Here is a 19806-nt window from a genome sequence, read left to right on the forward strand (position 1 = left end):
TTGAGGTGTGCAAAGTTGTTGAATTATCACCTTCATTGTAGAACAGTAGTAGAAATACTGGTTGTAACTGTACACTTTTTATTGGTAGCAGTGACTCAGTTCAGCATTTGTCTGCTTGAATCCAGACTGATGTTAAATGAGTTACTTTACTGTCTTTGTGTGCAGGAGGATTTAGAAGAGCAGAAACGTTTTCATGCTCATCTGGAGGCTCTTGACAAGCAGATGCAGAGCATGCGGCCTAAACTGGAGGATGGCCTGACTGACACCGATTCTGTTGAGGTACATTACATTGGTGCTTCCTGTTTAAATTTTTGTATTTTTCGGACTGTGGGGTTTCCAACTAAAAATGTGCCTCTGTGTAATGTTTCTTGGATGTGTAGCAGGTTCTTTTGGAGCTCAGTGCTCTGTTCCCATCACTGGTTGACATCAGGGAGATGAGTGGCTCTATGAACCTTAAAAACCAAGAGACAGAGAGGCTACACATGCTCAGCAGGGAATGGACTGAAAGCATGATTCGCATATCTGACATGAACGGGTGAGAAATTTCAGATCTAAAAGGGCAAATCTAAATTGGTGAGGTGTAGAATTGTGTTATGAATTTTTAGTTGCTGCAATTTGAAAAGGTTCACAAAACATTTTGCCAGAAATGTCATCACAGTGTAGTGTGTTTCTTTGTGTGACATTTAACTTATTCCACATTTTAAAATGTGCACCTGTAGTCTGTAGCAGGACTGGGCATTTATCTGTCATGTTGGTTTCCAGAGAGCTGCGAGCTGAGCATCAGCTCTCCCAAAACTTTCAGGAGAAGAGTACGAACCTGATGTCTATACAGGAGAAGTTGGAGCAAGAGTTAGTGTCCAGAAAGCCTCAAAGTCACTCCAACCTCCAGGAGATGCTGACTGTCCATCAGGTACAAATCATTTGTTCACATTCTTTCATTTTTGAAATATACAGTATTGTTCAAAATAATAGCAGTACAATGTGACTAACCAGAATAATCCAGGTTTTTAGTATATTTTTTATTGCTACATGGCAAACAAGTTACCAGTAGGTGCAGTAGATTCTCAGAAAGCAAACAAGACCCAGCATTCATGATATGCACGCTCTTAAGGCTGTGCAATTGGGCAATTAGTTGAAAGGGGTGTGTTCAAAAAAATAGCAGTGTGGCATTCAATCAGTGAGGTCATCAATTTTGTGAAATAACAGGTGTGAATCAGGTGGCCCCTATTTAAGGATGAAGCCAGCACTTGTTGAACATGCATTTGAAAGCCTGAGGAAAATGGGTCGTTCAAGACATTGTTCAGAAGAACAGCGTACTTTGATTAAAAAGTTGATTGGAGAGGGGAAAACCTATAAAGAGGTGCAAAAAATTATAGGCTGTTCAGCTAAAATGATCTCCAATGCCTTAAAATGGAGAGCAAAACCAGAGAGACGTGGAAGAAAACGGAAGACAACCATCAAAATGGATCGAAGAATAACCAGAATGGCAAAGGCCCAGCCAATGATCAGCTCCAGGATGATCAAAGACAGTCTGGAGTTACCTGTAAGTACTGTGACAGTTAGAAGACGTCTGTGTGAAGCTAATCTATTTTCAAGAATCCCCCGCAAAGTCCCTCTGTTAAAAAAAAGGCACGTGCAGAAGAGGTTACAATTTGCCAAAGAACACATCAACTGGCCTAAAGAGAAATGGAGGAACATTTTGTGGACTGATGAGAGTAAAATTGTTCTTTTTGGGTCCAAGGGCCACAGACAGTTTGTGAGACGCCCCCCAAACTCTGAATTCAAGCCACAGTACACAGTGAAGACAGTGAAGCATGGTGGTGCAAGCATCATGATATGGGCATGTTTCTCCTACTATGGTGTTGGGCCTATTTATCGCATACCAGGGATCATGGATCAGTTTGCATATGTCAAAATACTTGAAGAGGTCATGTTGCCTTATGCTGAAGAGGACATGCCCTTGAAATGGTTGTTTCAACAAGACAATGACCCCAAACACACTAGTAAACGAGCAAAGTCTTGGTTCCAAACCAACAAAATTAATGTTATGGAGTGGCCAGCCCAATCCCCGGACCTTAATCCAATCGAGAACTTGTGGGGTGATATCAAAAATGCTGTTTCTGAAGCAAAACCAAGAAATGTAAATGAATTGTGGAATGTTGTTAAAGAATCATGGAGTGTAATAACAGCTGAAAGGTGCCACAAGTTGGTTGACTCCATGCCACACAGATGTGAAGCAGTTATAAAAAACTGTGGTCATACAACTAAATATTAGTTTAGTGATTCACAGGATTGCTAAATCCTAGAAACAAAAACGTTTGTACAAAATAGTTTTGTGTTTGTACAGTCAACGGCAGACACTGCTATTTTTTTGAACACACCCCTTTCAACTAATTGCCCAATTGCACAGCCTTAAGAGCGCGCATATCATGAATGCTGGGTCTTGTTTGCTTTCTGAGAATCTACTGCACCTACTGGTAACTTGTTTGCCATGTAGCAATAAAAAATATACTAAAAACCTGGATTATTCTGGTTAGTCACATTGTACTGCTATTATTTTGAACAATACTGTATGTGTCGGTCAACAAATGGAAACCAGCTCAAAAGAGTCTAATTTTAAAAATGTTCTTGGGAATAAAAGCTTCAAGTTGTAGTCTTTTCATCCTGGCAGGAGCCAGTAACCTGAGTTATTTAACCTAACAAGCCATGCTTGCTTTTAAGCTGTCTTAAAAGCAAAGTTAACTCGCCAGCTTTTCTCATGGGGGAGAGAGGGTTAAAATCTTTGTTGAAAAAGTATTTCTCCTCCTACATCTGCAGATTAGTCTGATCTCTAGATAAACAGCCATCTGTATACTGCCCAGGGGTTCCTAGATGAAAAGCACGTCAAGTACCAAGAAATATTTTGGAATTAAGGCTTGAGGAAGCTCAGTTTTAATAACCTCATTAGCATAAGTGCTTTTGAATTTATGTATTTAATATGAAGGACATTTGGCAGCTTCAGTGCGGTGTTTTAAATAGTGAATGTTGTTTGGAAGGAAAAACTTTGTCTTTAACTCACACTGGTATTGGTACCATTAATCTATTGGAAAAAAAAAAATGTGATGAAAAATGGAGAGTGTAATCTGTGAATCTCATCGTGTTCTCTCTCCTGCTGTTATCACTCGCTCCCACAGAGACTTCAGGCTGAAATAGTTACTGGACACCAGCTTCTGCAGGGTCTTATCTGTGATGCAGTCATGGCCACGGAAAATGAAACGAAAGAGAAAAGGTATACATAAGATTTGGAAGACATTAAATTGCAGTCGAATTCTATACAAAAATCCTTTAAACACATAACAAGCCTAGTAGTGAGCTTTCAGTCCAAAATACTGCATGAACAGCAGTGAGACAGCTTCTCCTGTTAAGCCCTGATTTTCCCTAGCTCATCTCTTGTGTGTCCACTCAGGACCAGAATGAAGTTAATAAACTCACAAAGGATAATTGCATTCATCAGTTTCAGTCTATACTCAGTTCAGCATACTGTAATACTCTGGGGTTTGATTAGTCAGATTGCTCACAGCTCTGTGTTACTAGACACAAATGGAGTTTATAGGTAAGACATAGTACTGGAATATTTAAGTCTTGACCAAGCATGTGATGCATCATTGTCAGAATATACTGTAGGTGTCCAGTTGTAGGATGAGATGTAAGACCTTTGTTTACATACCATTTGCAGATTGATCAAGTGTTTTACTCATCAACTCACCTTTGGTATTTGGACAACACCTGACAGGTTTCATATTAACTCTAGTATTTACAGACATTATTTAGCTTTTCCTGGCTCTGACACTGGAACCAATCTGAGTTATCAGAGTGAGTGGGTTTGTTCTTGAGACCCTTTCATCTCATAAATGAATTGGGTCTGAGGTGGTCCAGTTACATTCCTTTCTTTGCTTGAAATGGTCACATACTGGATGCACACAGCGACACAACAACATGCACTATATGCAGGTGTTTCCTGCTCTGGAAAAGCTCTATTTCTCATTCCTCATTTAGTTTTTGGAAACCTCTTAAATGTTTTAAGGGATCCAAAGGAAAGTTTCCTCTTTCCCCTTGATGCAAGTGCAAGTTAAGGCTATAAGACTGTCTTCTGTTTTATACTGAATTCATTGCATGTTTGTAGATTTTGCTTGGATGCCGGCACACCAGTTTTTAGCCATTGGGTTGTTTTGTTTTTTTTATTCGTTTCTATGTGTCTGGTGACATACCTGTGTGCTGCGTCTTTCAGATCTGAAGTCATGGCACAAGTGGCCTCTCTGAAGACGGGCTGGATTAACTCTGTAGCTGTGGTTGGTCAGTGCAGATCTTTGGTAAAAGAGCAGCTGCACCAGTGGAGGACCTACCGTCATGGTCTGAAAGTTCTGTGGAAGCTCCTGAAGAATGTCGACATTCTGGTTCCTCCGCCTGGTCCTGCTCCATGTGCACTGCAGCAGCTACAGAGCTGTGCGGATCTTTGCCAGGTCAGTATGGATGGACATCTGTGGAAGTGTGCTGTACTCCTAATTTTGTTCTTCATCACTGCAATGAACAAAAAAATGTTGACTAACTCTGTTGTTTGAGTTTGAGATTTTGTACCAAATGTAATGTTTTAATTAAGAATGCTGAACAACATGCACTGTCTCACCCACACCCTTCCAAGTGCGTTGAAGAGGCTTTGGGTCTGCACTCCACTGTGTACGCCCAGACACTGGCAGCTGGCAGATACCTGTGTGAAACCGTGGCAGAGGGTGAGTGTCGGAGCCGACTGCAGGCGGAGCGTCAGGTCATTGATGAGGCCTGGGAACGAGCCACGTCACTGCTGAGGAGCAGATCAGACCTGGTCAACACAACAGTTCAGGTAACTGCCATATTTAATTGTTCGTTTATTAACACACGTTTGTTTCTTTTCGTTTCTTTTTTTTACTTTTTTTAATAAAAAGATAATAAAATACTATAAAAATAAGATTAAAGGACCAAACCTTGTCTCTACACACAGTTTGTAGAAGCAAAGCATATCAGTCTTTAACTGGCTGCAGTGCAGGAAGAATCAGCATCATGTTGGAGCTGGAGAAAGACTGATGGATATATTCTCTAAAATACATGGCCGACGAGGTTGAATGTAGCAGCATATTTTGCTCCACACTGTGCAAGATCACTGCAGTCTGGATTTTAGCTGGTCTTGTTAATTTCAACTGAACGTTCTAGTATCCAGAGGTCAGGGAAAGTTGTTTTAACCCCTTTAAGGTAAACAGGGGCCCCAGAGGAAAAAGAAATGAAAAATGAGCAACAAGTCAAAGATCACACAGATACTGTGATAGCAAAAAGCATCACTGACAGCATGAGACTAACTTTGCTATATATCAGGCCCAGTATCTGAACATGTTGTTGGTGGTGCTGTGGTTTTGTTTGGGGGAAATATTTTTAAAACATAAGAATAGTGATAACATGCACAGTTTTGTTTTGTCTTTTTTATGTGGTTTTGCAATCACATTTTCAGGAACAGACAACAAAAAATTTAAGAAATTAATAATACGTTGAAATGTGTTCCCTCTGTGTTAACTGAACCTGTTCCCATTTCACTTGATGGAACTGATTCGCAAAATGTAATTCCCAAAAAATATACTAAATACAGTAGGTTTTCATAGAAGTTAAACAAGTTACTGATCAGTGTGTCAGGTTACACACACACACACACACACACACACACACCACTGAGATCTCCTTCCCCTGTGTCCTGATGCTATTTAGAAGTGGTCTGAGTGTCAGGACGAAATAATCAATATCATGTCTGGACTGGATGAGCTGCAGACCCGGCTGAAGCAACAGCTGCCTGAAAGATCGGAGGGTTCTGAGGACGAGACATTTATTCAGGTGAATTATACACAGGTGTTGTTTTCGTGTGTTTTGTGAATGTGTTGAAAATACAGCATTAGAAATGAAATGCAGTCCTGGCTTCATAAAACATTTTTAGGGTCTACTTGCTCCTTAATGAAAGAAACTGTTTGTACAATTATTGATGTGTCCCTGGTAGATCTGGTGCTGTGTGAGTGATAGTCCAACACGTGCATTATCCAGAGTAAAAAAATGGATCTTTGAGTAATAATGTTGTGTATTTATTATATTTTACTTTTGAGATTAAATGTAACTTGGTGTGAGGCATCTTTTATCATCTTCTGACTTCTTATTGTTAAAACTAATATTGTGAAAGGGTCGTAGCTGCCACTGAGGACATTAAATACGTAGGTTTTAGCAACCTGAGGTACATGTATCTTTTCACCCTGACAGACAAAAGAGTTTTGTTCAGTGTGGATAAGACTAAAGAACAGCATTTGGACCAACATGAAAATATATTTGAACAGTTAAATGGAAAATTAAACACCAGGAATTAGGCATTAAGGAAATGTGGGCTGTGGCCAAATCACTCCTTTTATACTTTGTAGTGCAGTATAAGTAAGTAGTGCAGTGTCCTTAGCATGTGCGCTACTGCACAACGCACCATTCTCCATTTTTAGTCCTGCAGCTCCTGTCAGTGATGATTTGTACTATAAAGTCCTAGAATCCCAGTTTACTTGTCACATAGAGAAAACTGGGGAGTGAGTCGACAGTGAGTGAACAAAGGAGTGATTTGGCCTCAGGGGACTGGCTGTCACTCATTGTTAGGATTCTCCAGGTTAGGCTGGATCGCCAGAGCTAATCAGTCTCCTAAAACTTAGTATTAACAGAGCAGGACCCATTTAGGATACGCCTTTTCTCCAACAATTGATTATCACTGTATAATGTGTGTGACATTACAGCATAAAGTGACCATATACAATAGGTGCCAAACCTGACCAGTCAGACTGAAAACTGGCCCAAGTTTTTCCCAGTCCACCAGTAGCTACCCCCATTCCACCAGAGCGGCACTGATCTCTGAGTTTACCACCCTTTTTCCTATTTAATAGCCCCATGCTTTCACTCCCCTCCCCCTTTGTACCCCTTCTACCATCCCCCTGTCGTGTCCACAGCCCTTTAATCTGAATGGTCAGAGTGAACAAGACTGAGAAAGAAGTATGTGCACACAGCTTGTATATGGCCGGCTGACTGACTGGGTGTTTAAGTGTGTGTTTATGTGTGTGTTATGCAGGAAAGTGAGCGCTCTCTGCAGCATTTGGCCAGTGGAATGAAGGAACTGGCCACTATGAAGACAGACCTCTCCCAGTATGTCACAGCCGGTGACTCGGCTCTGCTGGAGCAGCAGCTGGAGCAACTCCACAGTCAATGGGAAGAGCTGTGTATGAAGGTGAGACCTGACAAAAAAGAAACGAAAACGCCATAAAATGATCCAAAAAAATGTGAGAGATTGCAGAGGGTGCAGGTGGAGCGGTGAGGTTTTGGGGAGGGAGAAGGAGGGATAAGGGAGAGAAGGAGGGAAAAGTTGCTACCAGCGGTTTCCTGGCGGTAACCAGCAGCACAAAGCCTCTGCACCACTGGAGCTGGGCACACATACACAGGCTCATTTGTTTGAGAAAGAAGCCAACATGTGCAGGTTCACGGAGGGAAACTACATCATCACATGCTTCTGTTAATATTTAAGCAACTTGCCTCCAAATTCATTCAAATTAGACACATTAATGTTTCACATTTCTACTGCAGAAGCATTCTAAATGGAGCTCTCTGCTTGTATTAGCATATAAAAAAAGTTAAGGGTTGGAATTGGCTCCTGACTCGGACTCACTTTGCAAGTTACATGAAACTGATAGAACAGGCAGTTAATTCTGTAACTGCACTATTGACAAAAGTAGCTCCATATTATGCGCACTGGTTCACATTCCTACAGTTTGTTGACTTAGAGACAAATGCACTCTTGTTCTTGAGAGACAAACTATCGTGACATGCTCAGGTCAGTTTTATCAGTTACGAGTGGGATAATTTGTACTCATGCTAATTGGGTCCCCACTTAGACTCGCTTATTCCAACTGCTCCTGTCTTTGCAGTAGTTATGGGATTCATGGATGCAGCAACAGCAACAAGAATGTCCAAACATTTTTTTTTTCATTTCACATTTGGGGCTTTGGACTGTATAGAGCATCGTGTTTGTTATGTGTGCAACCATGGTAGCTGGTCATCCCAGTTCTTAGTTTGTCAAAAAACAAACCAGGCCTCATTTATGCTGAATCATAGTTGTTTTATTGGGTTCTGTGTTTTTTTTTTTCTTTTACAGCAGACTTGTACTTACTTATCACTAAATTGACTTTTATGACATTTTTTACTTAATTGTGAAGTCGCTGGAAGAAAAATTAAGTCGGTTAATTTGGCAAAGCGCAGACTGATTTCAGCTGTTGAATCACACAAGGCTTTTCATCCCTATTCATTCATGACATGGCCGGGGGGCATGGATCTGAATTTCCTTGGCATAGTTAACAGGTTGTAGGTGGGGGAAGCCACTGGAATGGGTCTGAACAGCAGATGGCCTGGCTAGGCTAGGGGGGGGATTTGGGGGACAGGCTCTATTGTTCCTAGAGACACACATAGCCCTCACGGGGTGACAGCAACTCACAGTGCACCCTGAATTCTTCAGAGTCCAAAAGGTCCAGTGGTTTGAGTACATTAAAACCAAAGCAGGATTCATTTAAACGATGAACGCCACTCAACAGTAAAATGTAGCTGGTTCAGACGTGCCCTGTGGGTTCGCTAAGACTACCAGCCCCCTCCTCTCCTATGTAATGTGGTGTTTTCATGGCATTAAGCTGTCGTTTGGTAAATGGACCTTGTTAATTTTATCAAAGAGCCAGACTCTTGGGAATTTCTTTCAATTCAGATAATGACTGATTCTGCCAGAGATGTGGAGGATCAGTAGATGCTGCTCTGCTCAGCACCACAGGTGTCCTCCCAGCATTATCAAGTTGTTTGTTAAAGTGAACTATTTTAATGGCTCTTGAAATCACACCAGGCAGTTTTAAATACATAAACACACCTGTCTGCTCAGTGCAAAAACTAAAGGTGATTTTTCTGCATTCTGATACTTTGCATATTTTTTTACATAAGATTTGTCTCTCTACCAGTGTGTGCAAAATTGCTAAATGCCACTTTCATCACTTTCACTCGTCCCAGGTGTCCTTGCGCAGGCAAGAAATCGCAGACAGTCTCAATGCCTGGACCATCTTCAATGACAAAAACAGAGAGTTCTGCAACTGGCTGACTCAGATGGAGAATAAGGTGTGCCACAGTGGAGACCTGAGTATCAAGGACATGGTGGAGAAACTGAAGAAGGTACAACATCTAGACTATATTCTCTACCCAAATACAGATGTTTTCATATGAAAGACGCTGCAATAGATACATGTTAGGGCTTTATCTGATATTTTGTCTCATCAGCCCATATGAGAAGATTGTTTTTGACTGTTTGTGCAACTGTCCACATCACACAGGTTAGAGGGATGTTGTTGTGAAATTAATTGTGGTGATATTTAGAGTTTATGCTGTTTCTAACAGATGGTGGCCTGGAATGGAAATGCACTGTACTCTTTGTTTACACAGAACAGGTGTCCTTTCAGTGACTGAAAGCCTTTTGTACCTTTTTTTAATAACGAATTAATAATTGCCTCCACCAAGGAAGGTGTTTTTAGTTCTGTGTGTTGGTTAGCAGGAACAAGCAGCTGAGTTAGAACATCATCATACTGGGTACAGACATTGGTGGGAACCAACCCTAAAAGTGATCAAGCTCACAAAAAAAAGAACAACAAAATGTTTAACATGGGGCAAAATTTTTTTAATTCATATCTCCATCAAAAGTTATGACATCAGGGTGTCAGGGTAGGGTGGCAATGTCTATCACCAGACCAGATTTCATCCAGATCTGATGGCCATCCTTTTCAGCTGAATTGGTTAACATGAGAACAAAACCTGAAGTTTACAAATGCAATGCTTCATTGTAATTGGAGATCGATCTGAAATGTATCTGCACCTTATGCAGGGATTAAATCACTTGTTTGATATGATAACTACTGAAATAATCAACCTATGAAACCCTAGTATATAGCAGAAATGCATAAAAAAAGCATAATCTTATGGTGCCGTGTCTCCACAGGACTGCATGGAGGAGATCAACTTGTTCAGTGAGAATAAAAGCCACCTGAAGCAGCTGGGTGAGCAGCTGCTGTTAGCCAGTGATGAGGCCAAGCACACCCAGGTCCACAGCTCACTGCAGGAGGTCAGCCAGCGCTGGCACAACCTCTTCCACCAGATCGAAGCCAGGTGAGAGCAGCCACAACTGACACAGAAGCTGCACACAGGGTATGTGTGTGTGTGTGTGTGTATTTCCAGAAGACACAAAAGCAAAACAAAAGATGTTGTAAATTACAGCAGTTACAAAGTGAGTGTGTAAAGGCCATTTAGTTAAGTACAAGGGTGGTTAAACTAAAAATCCAAGTGTCCCCCCCCCGCAGGTGTGTGTGTGTGTGTGTTGTGTAGATTGTTACTCTGGTTTGCTGAGCACCCGCACACTGAATTCACCTCATTACTACCCTTCTGCACAAGCACCCATCACAGCAAAGCCACCTTACATTAAAAAAGAGTCATTAAAGACTGAACCACTTTAACGGGGAGACTGTAATTAAACAGTGGCTCTGTGGGAGAACCATCCACCTGCTGTTTTGTTAGCTGTGCTCTGCAGCTGTCTGACTTCTACTGTTCAGTCTGTATGAACTGGTTTTGCCGCCGTCAGACAGCTGGACAGTTCTGTGGAAGATCAGGCGACACAGACTTCACTCCTGATGCTGCAAATCCAACCTGCTCCCACCACCATTAAAAAAACATGCTTAAGTCTCAGACAGTACCATATATCTACATGTCCGCTCTGACTGCCCTACTTTATATAGTCTGTCAGAGCAGGATGACGTGAGCGAGGGTGGGTGGGTTAGTATGGAGTAGGAGGGCTCTGTCGGCATGCACCGCTGATTCTCCTCAAAGTTTTTCTGTGCTGATTTCAGGGGGTGCGCTCTTTCATAATTAAGCAACTTAAATGTTGCAGTTAAACAATAAATATAACAATAGTATAAGTGATAATGAAATGAGAACGATTGGACTAAAACTAAATTCCACAACAGGTCAAAATAATGCAACATAAAAGTTGGGCAGCCCTTTGTGTCTGCATGGGGTGCATTCACACCAGGCACCACTCGAGTCTTTATCCTATCAACACTTAATTTGTTGCAAGCTGCTCATAGTAACTGTTCATCTCGGTAAAGTAAAATATTAAATCTTAGAAAGCACATGTATAGTAAAAAGTTACGTAACAACCATGACAAACTGTCTCTTGGAGACATGTCACTACGTCTGTGTAACTCTGGGGCCTCCTGTGGTCAGCTGGACTGGGACTTCAGCCGTTCATCTTCACCTCTCCTCCGGCTCTTTCTTCTGTTTTCTCCATCCATTCCCATCGTGTCCTTTTCCTCAGTAAAGACCCCTGACCGGGTTTTGTGTCTTTGTTCAGCCTCCACATGAAGTTGCTGGCCTTTATTGGGCTGTCAGAGGTGCAGAAGTGAAAGAGGGAAAGAAACCATTTAGTTGACTGAGGTGGTTGAGTACTGGAAGAGGATTTTCTGGACAGGATTTACAGTAACTGTATTATGTCTTCATTACTTGACTACAAGCATAAAGCCACTGTAAACCACACACACACAGACTTCCACTGTACATCTGTTACTGAACTTTGACAGGAGCTTGGAATAATTTAAATTTTCTTGTTACCTCTGTCAAGACTGGTCAGTCAGTTGGTCCAGACTGAAATATCTTCAAAACTAATAGATGTCTTATATGAAAACTTTGGTAATCCCATGACTCTTGCTCTGGTGCCATCATCAGGTTAAAGTGTCAGTTTGCTCAGTGTTTTGTGACCATATACCTGAAACACTGATATTTTGACAGCTTCTTCTTCCCAGGGTGTCAAATAGTGACGCTTTCATTGTCAGAGGCGTTGCTATGACATCAGTCCATGTTGTGTGATCTGTATTTGTGCACATTCACAAAGGGGTCAGTTGTCACGGAGACTTAGAAATTCTTGTCTTTACCTGTAAGTTGTAGGTTAGTGAAGAGTTTTTCTTTGTTTCTGCCTTCCCTTCTGTTTTTCCTCGTTTTGATCCTTTTTCTTTTTTGTCTCTTTCCAAAATATTTGTCTTCTTCTTTCTTTCTTTTCCCTGTATTTTCTTTTTCTCTCTTATCTCTCTCTACATTTGTCAGACTTTACTCCACAAGCCTGAACACTGGAACCCACTTGGTTAGATGTTGGCAAATGTGCGTTGATGTTTCTCACAGTCTTAATTGCATGCTATAGATGATTATAACAGTGTATGTGTGTGAAGGGTGAAGAAGCTGAAGGAAACTCTGGTGACAGTGCAGCAGCTGGATAAGAACATGAGTAACCTCCGCTTGTGGCTTTACCGCATCGAGGCTGAGCTGTCCAGACCCATCACCTACAATGTCTGTCACCTCCAGGAGATCCAGAGGAGGCTGGCCGAGCAGCAGGTACACATGCATACACACGACTTTAAGCACTTATTAAAGATTCTTCACACTTCAACTAAGACTTCATGTTACTGTAGTGTCTTGTACTGCGCATGGTCAGTTTCATTGTTTTAGGTTTTATTTTTACATAACATTTATTTTGCAGCTGGTAAAGGTGGAGCTAGTTTGTGAATTTTACACTGAGGGTCAATACAGTTTTATGATTATGCTGTGTGTTGTTTTATTAATCTCATTCTGAAAAGTAACTAGTAACTAAAGTTATAAAGTAAATGTAGTGGAGTAAAAAGTACATTATTAACAAGCAAAGTACAGATATCTCAAAATTGTACTTAAGTACTATTCCTTTCCATCACTGGGTATGTGCTTGTGTGATGTGTTTGTGTCCCCTCCATGTGTGCGTCTAGGAGCTGCAGAAGGACATTGAGCAGCACACAGAGGGCGTGGCTTCAGTGCTCAGCCTGTGTGATGTTCTGCTGCGGGATGAAGATGCCGCTGGCGACGCTGAGGCGGAGGGCGACTCCCTGCAGGAAACCAGCCGTAGCCTGGACCAGCGCTGGAGGACCATCTGTGCCATGGCTCTGGACAGGAGGCTCAGGTAGGAGCTAACACACACATACTGAAATCAGTAGGAAGACTGAACTTTTCAGTGCTTGATTGCTTTCTGTGGATATGTGTGGTGTATTGTGATAAGATTTATTTCACTGCTTGGCTTATCACCTACTGTAATACCACAGAACACGTTCTGATGCCTCCAACAGAGCGATATTTTCACATTGCAGTACATGACATTACAGTCAAATTGATAATTCTGATGACAACTACTATTCGATAACTCCATTACAATGTCTCCTTGTAGGATCGAGGAGACCTGGAGACTCTGGTGCAAGTTCCTTGATGACTACTCGCAGTTTGAGGATTGGCTGAAAATGGCTGAGCACACGGCTGCCAACCCCAACTCTGCAGACGTCCTTTACACCGTTGCCAAGGAGGAGCTCAAGACGTTTGAGGTGAGTTGCAGAGTTGGCTCTGTCATTTTCTTGTTTAGCAAAGCCAAACCTAAATTAATGACTAAATTCATGGATTGTTAATCATTTACACTGTGACGAGTTTACAGAAATGTCTGCCAGACTGCTTTACCTGTTACTGCTTCGTGTTGCACAGACAAAACTGTGGGAGAACCCTCCTCAAAGGCATCAGTCTCCTTTGATCAACCATTTTCATATCATCTTTGACCTTTTCCTCCGCAATGTGCTCATTAGTTTAAAAAAAAATCATTACTCTTTGGTTCTATTCCTCTGTTCATGTCTTCCAACTTAAACCCCCAAATATTCCCTTTATGAAGCTGGAAAAATTCTCAGAATTGGTGCCAAATAATTTTCTGTCAATCAATATTATAAGAAGAGCTGCAGCTCACTTACAGATAGAACAAAAGACATGTAATGGCATAATCGGATACTTCTGTTCAGAATGACTTGACTCCAGATGCACGGTTTATCCTTCTTCCTGTGCTTTTTAGGGTTTCCAGCGGCAGGTTCATGAGCATCTGACCCAGCTGGAGCTGCTCAACAACCAGTACCGCCGTCTGGCCCGAGAGAACCGCACTGATCGAGCTAGCCAGCTCAAAGCCATGGTCCACGAAGGCAACCGGCGCTGGGACACCCTGCGCCGCAGAGTGGCCGCCATCCTCCGCAGACTCAAGGTGCAGTACAAATGTCAGAATTAATTTACACAAATTCTGGCATTTAAATCTGGACTGAATACATCTCTTGCTTATTTTTTAATTTGCCAAAATTTCATGCGAAGGATTGACATTGATTTTCAGTCTTTTGATTCTGTATCAGGTGATAGAGAATCACAGGCTTATTCACTTCATCTGAATGTTACAGTCTGAAGATGAATTGTGAACAATACTTTAAACTAGCGTGTGAAATATTCAGTTTCCCCTCTTCGTGTTTCTCACAGCATTTTACCAGCCAGAGGGAGGAATTTGAACGCACCAGGGAGAGCATGCTGGCGTGGCTGACCGAGCTCGACCTGCAGCTCACCAACGTCGAACACTTTTCGGAGAGCGACATCCATCACAAGATACAGCAGCTCAATGTGAGGGCACGACACGAACACAGCTGTATGAAAAAGCTCTCCTCAGTTCTTTTTTCCCCTCTAATAAACATTACCTTTATAAATGTGTAAACACTTTTGAGAAGAATTTATCTTTTAGATCGGGACAGACGGTCCCCCGCCAAGACACCACCGTCCAGTTTCTCTTCCAATTTATTAACTGGTGCCCTTCTTCAAATACTATTAGCATTCATGTTTTGTTCCTTCGAGTTTTCTAAAACGCTCTGCTCATTCTCTTGACTCGGTCTCTGTTCTTCCAACTGTCCACCCTCGCTTCCTGTAGAGTTTGCAGAAGGAGATCACGCTGAACACTGAGTGCATTGACGGGCTGATAGTGTTTGGAGAGAGTCTGATCCAGAAGAGCTCCCCACAGGATGCAGCGCTGATAGAGGACGAGCTGGAGGAGCTACACTCTTACTGCCAGGAAGTTTTCAGCAGACTGGTCCGCTTCCACCAGCGTCTCAGCCAGCCCCCGGTGAGCTGGAGAACACTCACACTGTACTTTTTACTTCAGCGTCAATTGATGCATTTTTTTCAAATAAGCAATTGTTCCTTTTCTGTTCTTCTATTGATGGCTATATGTCACAGACACACTAGTGATTTGTGATGCTTTTCTTTCCTTTCTCCTCTATCCACTCACCCCGGTCGAGGTAGATGGCCGCCCACCCCAAGCCTGGGTCTGTCTGAGGTTTCTTCTGTTAAAGGGAGCTTTTCCTCCTCACTGTTGCCAAGTGCTTGCTCAAGGGGGATTTCTTGAGTTTTTCTCTATAAGAGATGACTTTTGTTGTGATTTGGCTCTACACAAATAAAACTGAATTGAACTGATTCATTTAATACCAGTTTCTATTTGTTATTCTAAGCTTGCTTGCTTATCCAGTGAACTGAAGATGTTGGTTTTGTGAAGTGATTCTTAGAGTATGAAACTTTGACTTAACCCTAATTCTGATTTTAACATCACATACAACCGTTATGTTAAAATTCACCCCATAAAATGAAGATCACCAAAATGTCATCACTATTGGGCATCGAAAACACTCAGATCTGTCAGTTCAAACACTACCACCCATACAATCAGGGAACGACAGTGCTGAACAACAAAACTCACAGTAAACAATAAAATATGCTAGAAATACAGTACCGGAGAAATTTGAAAATAGAGCAAAAAACAAACCAAGAAAACTGTAAAAACAAAATTCAAAATCCAGTTAAAACAATAGGCTTCCAGAGACTTTTGTCAGCGTGGACCCCATTTCACAAAACTGATTGGCGAGCAGTGCTAACATGCAGCTAACAACTGGCGCCAATGTTACAGTTCACAAATGATTGTTGTTTGCTAATTCCAGACATATTTGTGAGTCCTACAGGGATGCTCACACATGTTTGGTGTTTGTTGTACTGAATAAAGTGTCTCAAAACAAACAGGAGAGCAAATTATCCTTCATTATAAATTTGGTGACTTTGAAATGCTCAGGAAGACAAAAAAACATCACGTCACCTAACGAGTGGTACACCCTGTACTTCCTGTAACCATCACCAAGCATAGCCTCTGGAGTTTGTGCGGATTGTCCTGTTTTGTTTTCCTGCTGTATTTTCTGTCAGTGTATTTAGAGGAGGGAGGGGCAGTTCCCCTCTCACACATGCAGTCAGCTGTGCTTTTACACACGGTGCTTGTAATGCTAACAGTCAGTAGTCACTACACTGTCACTAGTCTGACCATGCAAAGCTTTTAAGAGTTCAGACACTCTCATATTCACACCTGTTATTTCATCACCTTAGATCATCACAGTAGAACCAGAGCTCTCTGGTATCACCTTTTGCTTGGAGTCAAGTTTGGAGCTGATTGGTCGACCGTGGCTGGGGCGGAGCCAGGGAAGCCTCCCGGCCACACCCACCCATCTGCTAGAATCGCCACTGGAGCGTTCAGGGCGGGAGACACCGGTGAGTGTGGACTCGCTGCCTCTGGAGTGGGATCACACCGGAGACGTAGGAGGGTCATCATCACATGAGGATGAAGATGAGGAGGAGGAGGGAACTTACTTCAGTGCACTATCAGGTACATTTACACTGTCTAGTCTCACACACACACAAACATGGTGCCCTGTGAGAGCAAATGTTCACGTTTTTGTTTGTTTTATTTTTGTTGTAAGGGTTTTAAATGTCAAAAAGCCATAAAACCCAGTTGCAGTCCTCAGAGTGAATGTTGTAATAACCGAGAAATAGACTACATAAGCATCTTTATGACCAAACAGCACAGGAACTAAATCAAACAATAGTATAGCTTATAATATAAAGTTTCTGTAACTATGGAGAAACTAAACTAGCAGATAAAAATCCCTTTTGCACAGTCCTGTTTGTGAAGAACCATGAAGGTCAGGCAGATTTGACTGAAGATAAAAAAAAAACAGAGGTTTAGAAGGAAACAGCAGCAGCTAACTGTTGTTGTATTTGCTGTGAATGACTCGGACAACTGAATGGAGACAGAAGACTATCCACTGAGTGTTTGAGCCATGTCTTTTTTAATTAGTGTGTGAAGCAATGAAACAATCGGTAAATTAAGTTTGAGCCCCCTCCCTCACTTTGTTCTCTTGTCTCTCTCATTCACTCGCCCTCACATTCGTGCTGTCATCTCGTTTGCACTCTCATCACTCTTCTTTAGTTATGAAGCTGGTAACAAAGTCTAAGATTGTTTTTAACATTAATAAATACCAATATTTAAGTTAATGGTATTTGTTTCGTGATTGATGCTGCACACAAGCTGAAGCAGTCACGGTGCACTGTGCTTTGTCATGACAATTCCTCAACCATCAGGAAGTACAGTACCCAGATCAGAGACTCTTGCCACCTGGAACTTTAATTTGCTCCCTGGTTCCTCCAGACAAAATGCAGTAAAGTTCATCAAAAGGCTCTTGGTTCCCAGGGAAAGTTGCTGCTATCCTAAGTCTCTTTTGTGCTGTTTTTGCATGTCATTGCATTTAACAAATTAATTAGTCAAATGTACTGATAAATGTATTTTTAAAAAGCTTTGTTTGCGAGTTTAGTGCATAAGGAAATGGTAACACAGAGAAAGGGTGCTGTTCTCTGTAGTTTACTGCAGTGTGACTGTGGTGGTGAAACGGATGCTGCAGGATACGATTGTTACCAAAGGCTTCAGCCAGGAGGAATTCAGTAATTCAGCCTGGTGGTTGGAATCTAGATGAAGAGACTCTGCCACAGATGAGAAGGTTGAGGATTGATGCCTGTGGTCTTGCTCTGTTTGTGTTTCAGCTCCAGGCAGGTCTAAGGTTGTACATGAGTCTCCAAGATGGCCGCCACCTGCAGACACAGAACCACAGCCTCTCCAGCAGGACGCACAGGGCCACACTGAGGCTCCACCTGCTCTCGCCAGCACGCCTCTACAGCAGGGCTACGTACGTCTCAAGCCTCCTCGTCGCGGTTTCACTATACCAACTGAATGAAACTGCAACATAGATGTTGGTGCCAGTGTCTTTGTTAGTCCTGACAGTGTGTGTGTTGTCTCCAGCTGCGCCTCATGTCTCAGTGCAGCGGCAGCATCGAGAACATTAGAAGAGTGTCTCTGATCCTGGATGACAAGGAGCAGCCGGAGGAGCTCGGCCTGACAGGACTGATGGCCTCGGACAAACAGTCAGGTGAGACACTCCATGTGATTTGCTGTAGTAATGGAACCGAACTGAATGGAAATCAGTGGATCGGATGGAATATGATCTTCACCCAGTGTGGAACTCCACATGGTGATCAGGCGTGTCCTTTTTGGTTTATTTATCCTTAAGATGCATCCAGAACTTGTGTGGACATAGTTTAGGAAGCACACACCTGTGTATATAAGGTCCTACAACTCCCACTGCATGTTGGGACAAAAACCAGGCCATGAAGTCCAAGGACCTCTGTAGACCTCCATGAAAAATCTGCGGCAAACCACCAGGTCTCTTCTTAGAAACCACTGTTATGGTCCACTTAGACAGCGCAGTCATATTACGTTCATATGACATTTCAGTGCAACAAGAAGGTGAAACAAATGCCCAAGTTTGTGCCAGGCACACACCCTACACATCGAATGAACCCAGAACAAACTGCAAAAACAGCAAACACAAACTCTTAAGGCAATAATGATGTTGTGGAAATCTGATTCTGTTCCCCCAGATCCCTCAGTTAGAATAAATAAGTAGTTGATCAGTGGATGTCTGTGCTCTCTCAGGTGTGATTGAACGCTGGGAGCTGCTCCAGGCTCAGCCCAGCAGCGACCAGCAGGCCGACCCTCGGGAGCCTCAGTGGCTCGCATCCGACCTCGACAACATCACCTCCTGGTTGGAAACCGTGATCCTGGAGCTGGGCTGCCCTCAGCAGTCTGACCCAGCAGCTAGTGTTGAGGATATGGAAGCAAGAGCCAAAGAACTAAAGGTCACAACCAAGGCCAAACACAATAGATCTGATATGCGTCCAGTTTGTTCATTTATATTCATGGATGTCCTCTTACAGGAACTGCAGAAGACGTTTACTCACTACAAGTCTGTCATGTTGTCCGTCAACCTGAGAGCTCAGAAAAGTCCAGATCTCCAGGAAAGACTGGTGAGAATGAACAGAGACTGGAGCAGAGCCTGTACTGGCCTCCAGCAGCGGGACACCAGTCTGAGGAAGACTCTGATGCGCTGCCAGGTCAGAAGAAATATCAAGCGTACATACAGTGGGTATGGAAAGTATTCAGACCCCCTTAAATTTTTCACTCTTTGTTATATTGCAGCCATATGCTAAAATCATTTAAGTTCATTTTTTTCCTCATTAATGTACACACAGCACCCCATATTGACAGAAAAACACAGAATTTTTGACATTTTTGCAGATTTATTAAAAAAGAAAAACTGAAATATCACATGGTCATAAGTATTCAGACCCTTTGCTGTGACACTCATATATTTAACTTAGGTGCTGTCCATTTCTTCTGATCATCCCTGAGATGGTTCTACACCTTCATTTGAGTCCAGCTGTGTTTGATTATACTGATGGGACGTGATTAGGAAAGCCACACACCTGTCTAAGACCCTACAGCTCACAGTGCATGTCAGAGCAAATGAGAATCATGAGGTCAAAGGAACTGCCTGAAGAACTCAGAGACAGAATTGTGGCAAGGCACAGATCTGGCAAAGGTTACAAAAA

At 42.3% G+C, this 19806-nt stretch overlaps 2 protein-coding genes across 3 annotated transcripts in view; both read left to right on the forward strand.

The window, feature by feature from the left end:
* Window positions 1-175, forward strand: part of LOC109962288 (nesprin-1-like) — a 53264-nt gene extending 53089 nt beyond the window's left edge. The window contains exon 79 of the mRNA XM_020603868.1: window positions 166-175. Coding sequence (XP_020459524.1) covers window positions 166-175 — 10 coding nt within the window. The remainder of the gene's footprint in view (window positions 1-165) is intronic.
* Window positions 170-19806, forward strand: part of LOC109962307 (nesprin-2-like) — a 25225-nt gene continuing 5588 nt past the window's right edge. The window contains exons 1-21 of one of the 2 annotated variants that reach the window (XM_020603888.1): window positions 170-279; window positions 381-535; window positions 763-910; window positions 3174-3268; window positions 4268-4499; window positions 4679-4876; window positions 5767-5889; window positions 7142-7297; window positions 9109-9267; window positions 10085-10251; window positions 12357-12519; window positions 12924-13114; window positions 13376-13526; window positions 14036-14218; window positions 14482-14619; window positions 14921-15112; window positions 16414-16690; window positions 17902-18044; window positions 18158-18284; window positions 18851-19053; window positions 19132-19308. In XM_020603888.1, coding sequence (XP_020459544.1) covers window positions 223-279; window positions 381-535; window positions 763-910; window positions 3174-3268; window positions 4268-4499; window positions 4679-4876; window positions 5767-5889; window positions 7142-7297; window positions 9109-9267; window positions 10085-10251; window positions 12357-12519; window positions 12924-13114; window positions 13376-13526; window positions 14036-14218; window positions 14482-14619; window positions 14921-15112; window positions 16414-16690; window positions 17902-18044; window positions 18158-18284; window positions 18851-19053; window positions 19132-19308 — 3435 coding nt within the window. In that variant the 5' untranslated portion in view covers window positions 170-222. The remainder of the gene's footprint in view (window positions 280-380; window positions 536-762; window positions 911-3173; window positions 3269-4267; window positions 4500-4678; window positions 4877-5766; window positions 5890-7141; window positions 7298-9108; window positions 9268-10084; window positions 10252-12356; window positions 12520-12923; window positions 13115-13375; window positions 13527-14035; window positions 14219-14481; window positions 14620-14920; window positions 15113-16413; window positions 16691-17901; window positions 18045-18157; window positions 18285-18850; window positions 19054-19131; window positions 19309-19806) is intronic. The other variant, XM_020603889.1, reaches the window with a different exon arrangement.

This window comes from Monopterus albus, unplaced genomic scaffold (genome assembly GCF_001952655.1).
Source record: "Monopterus albus unplaced genomic scaffold, M_albus_1.0 scaffold63.1, whole genome shotgun sequence".
NCBI lineage: Eukaryota > Metazoa > Chordata > Actinopteri > Synbranchiformes > Synbranchidae > Monopterus > Monopterus albus.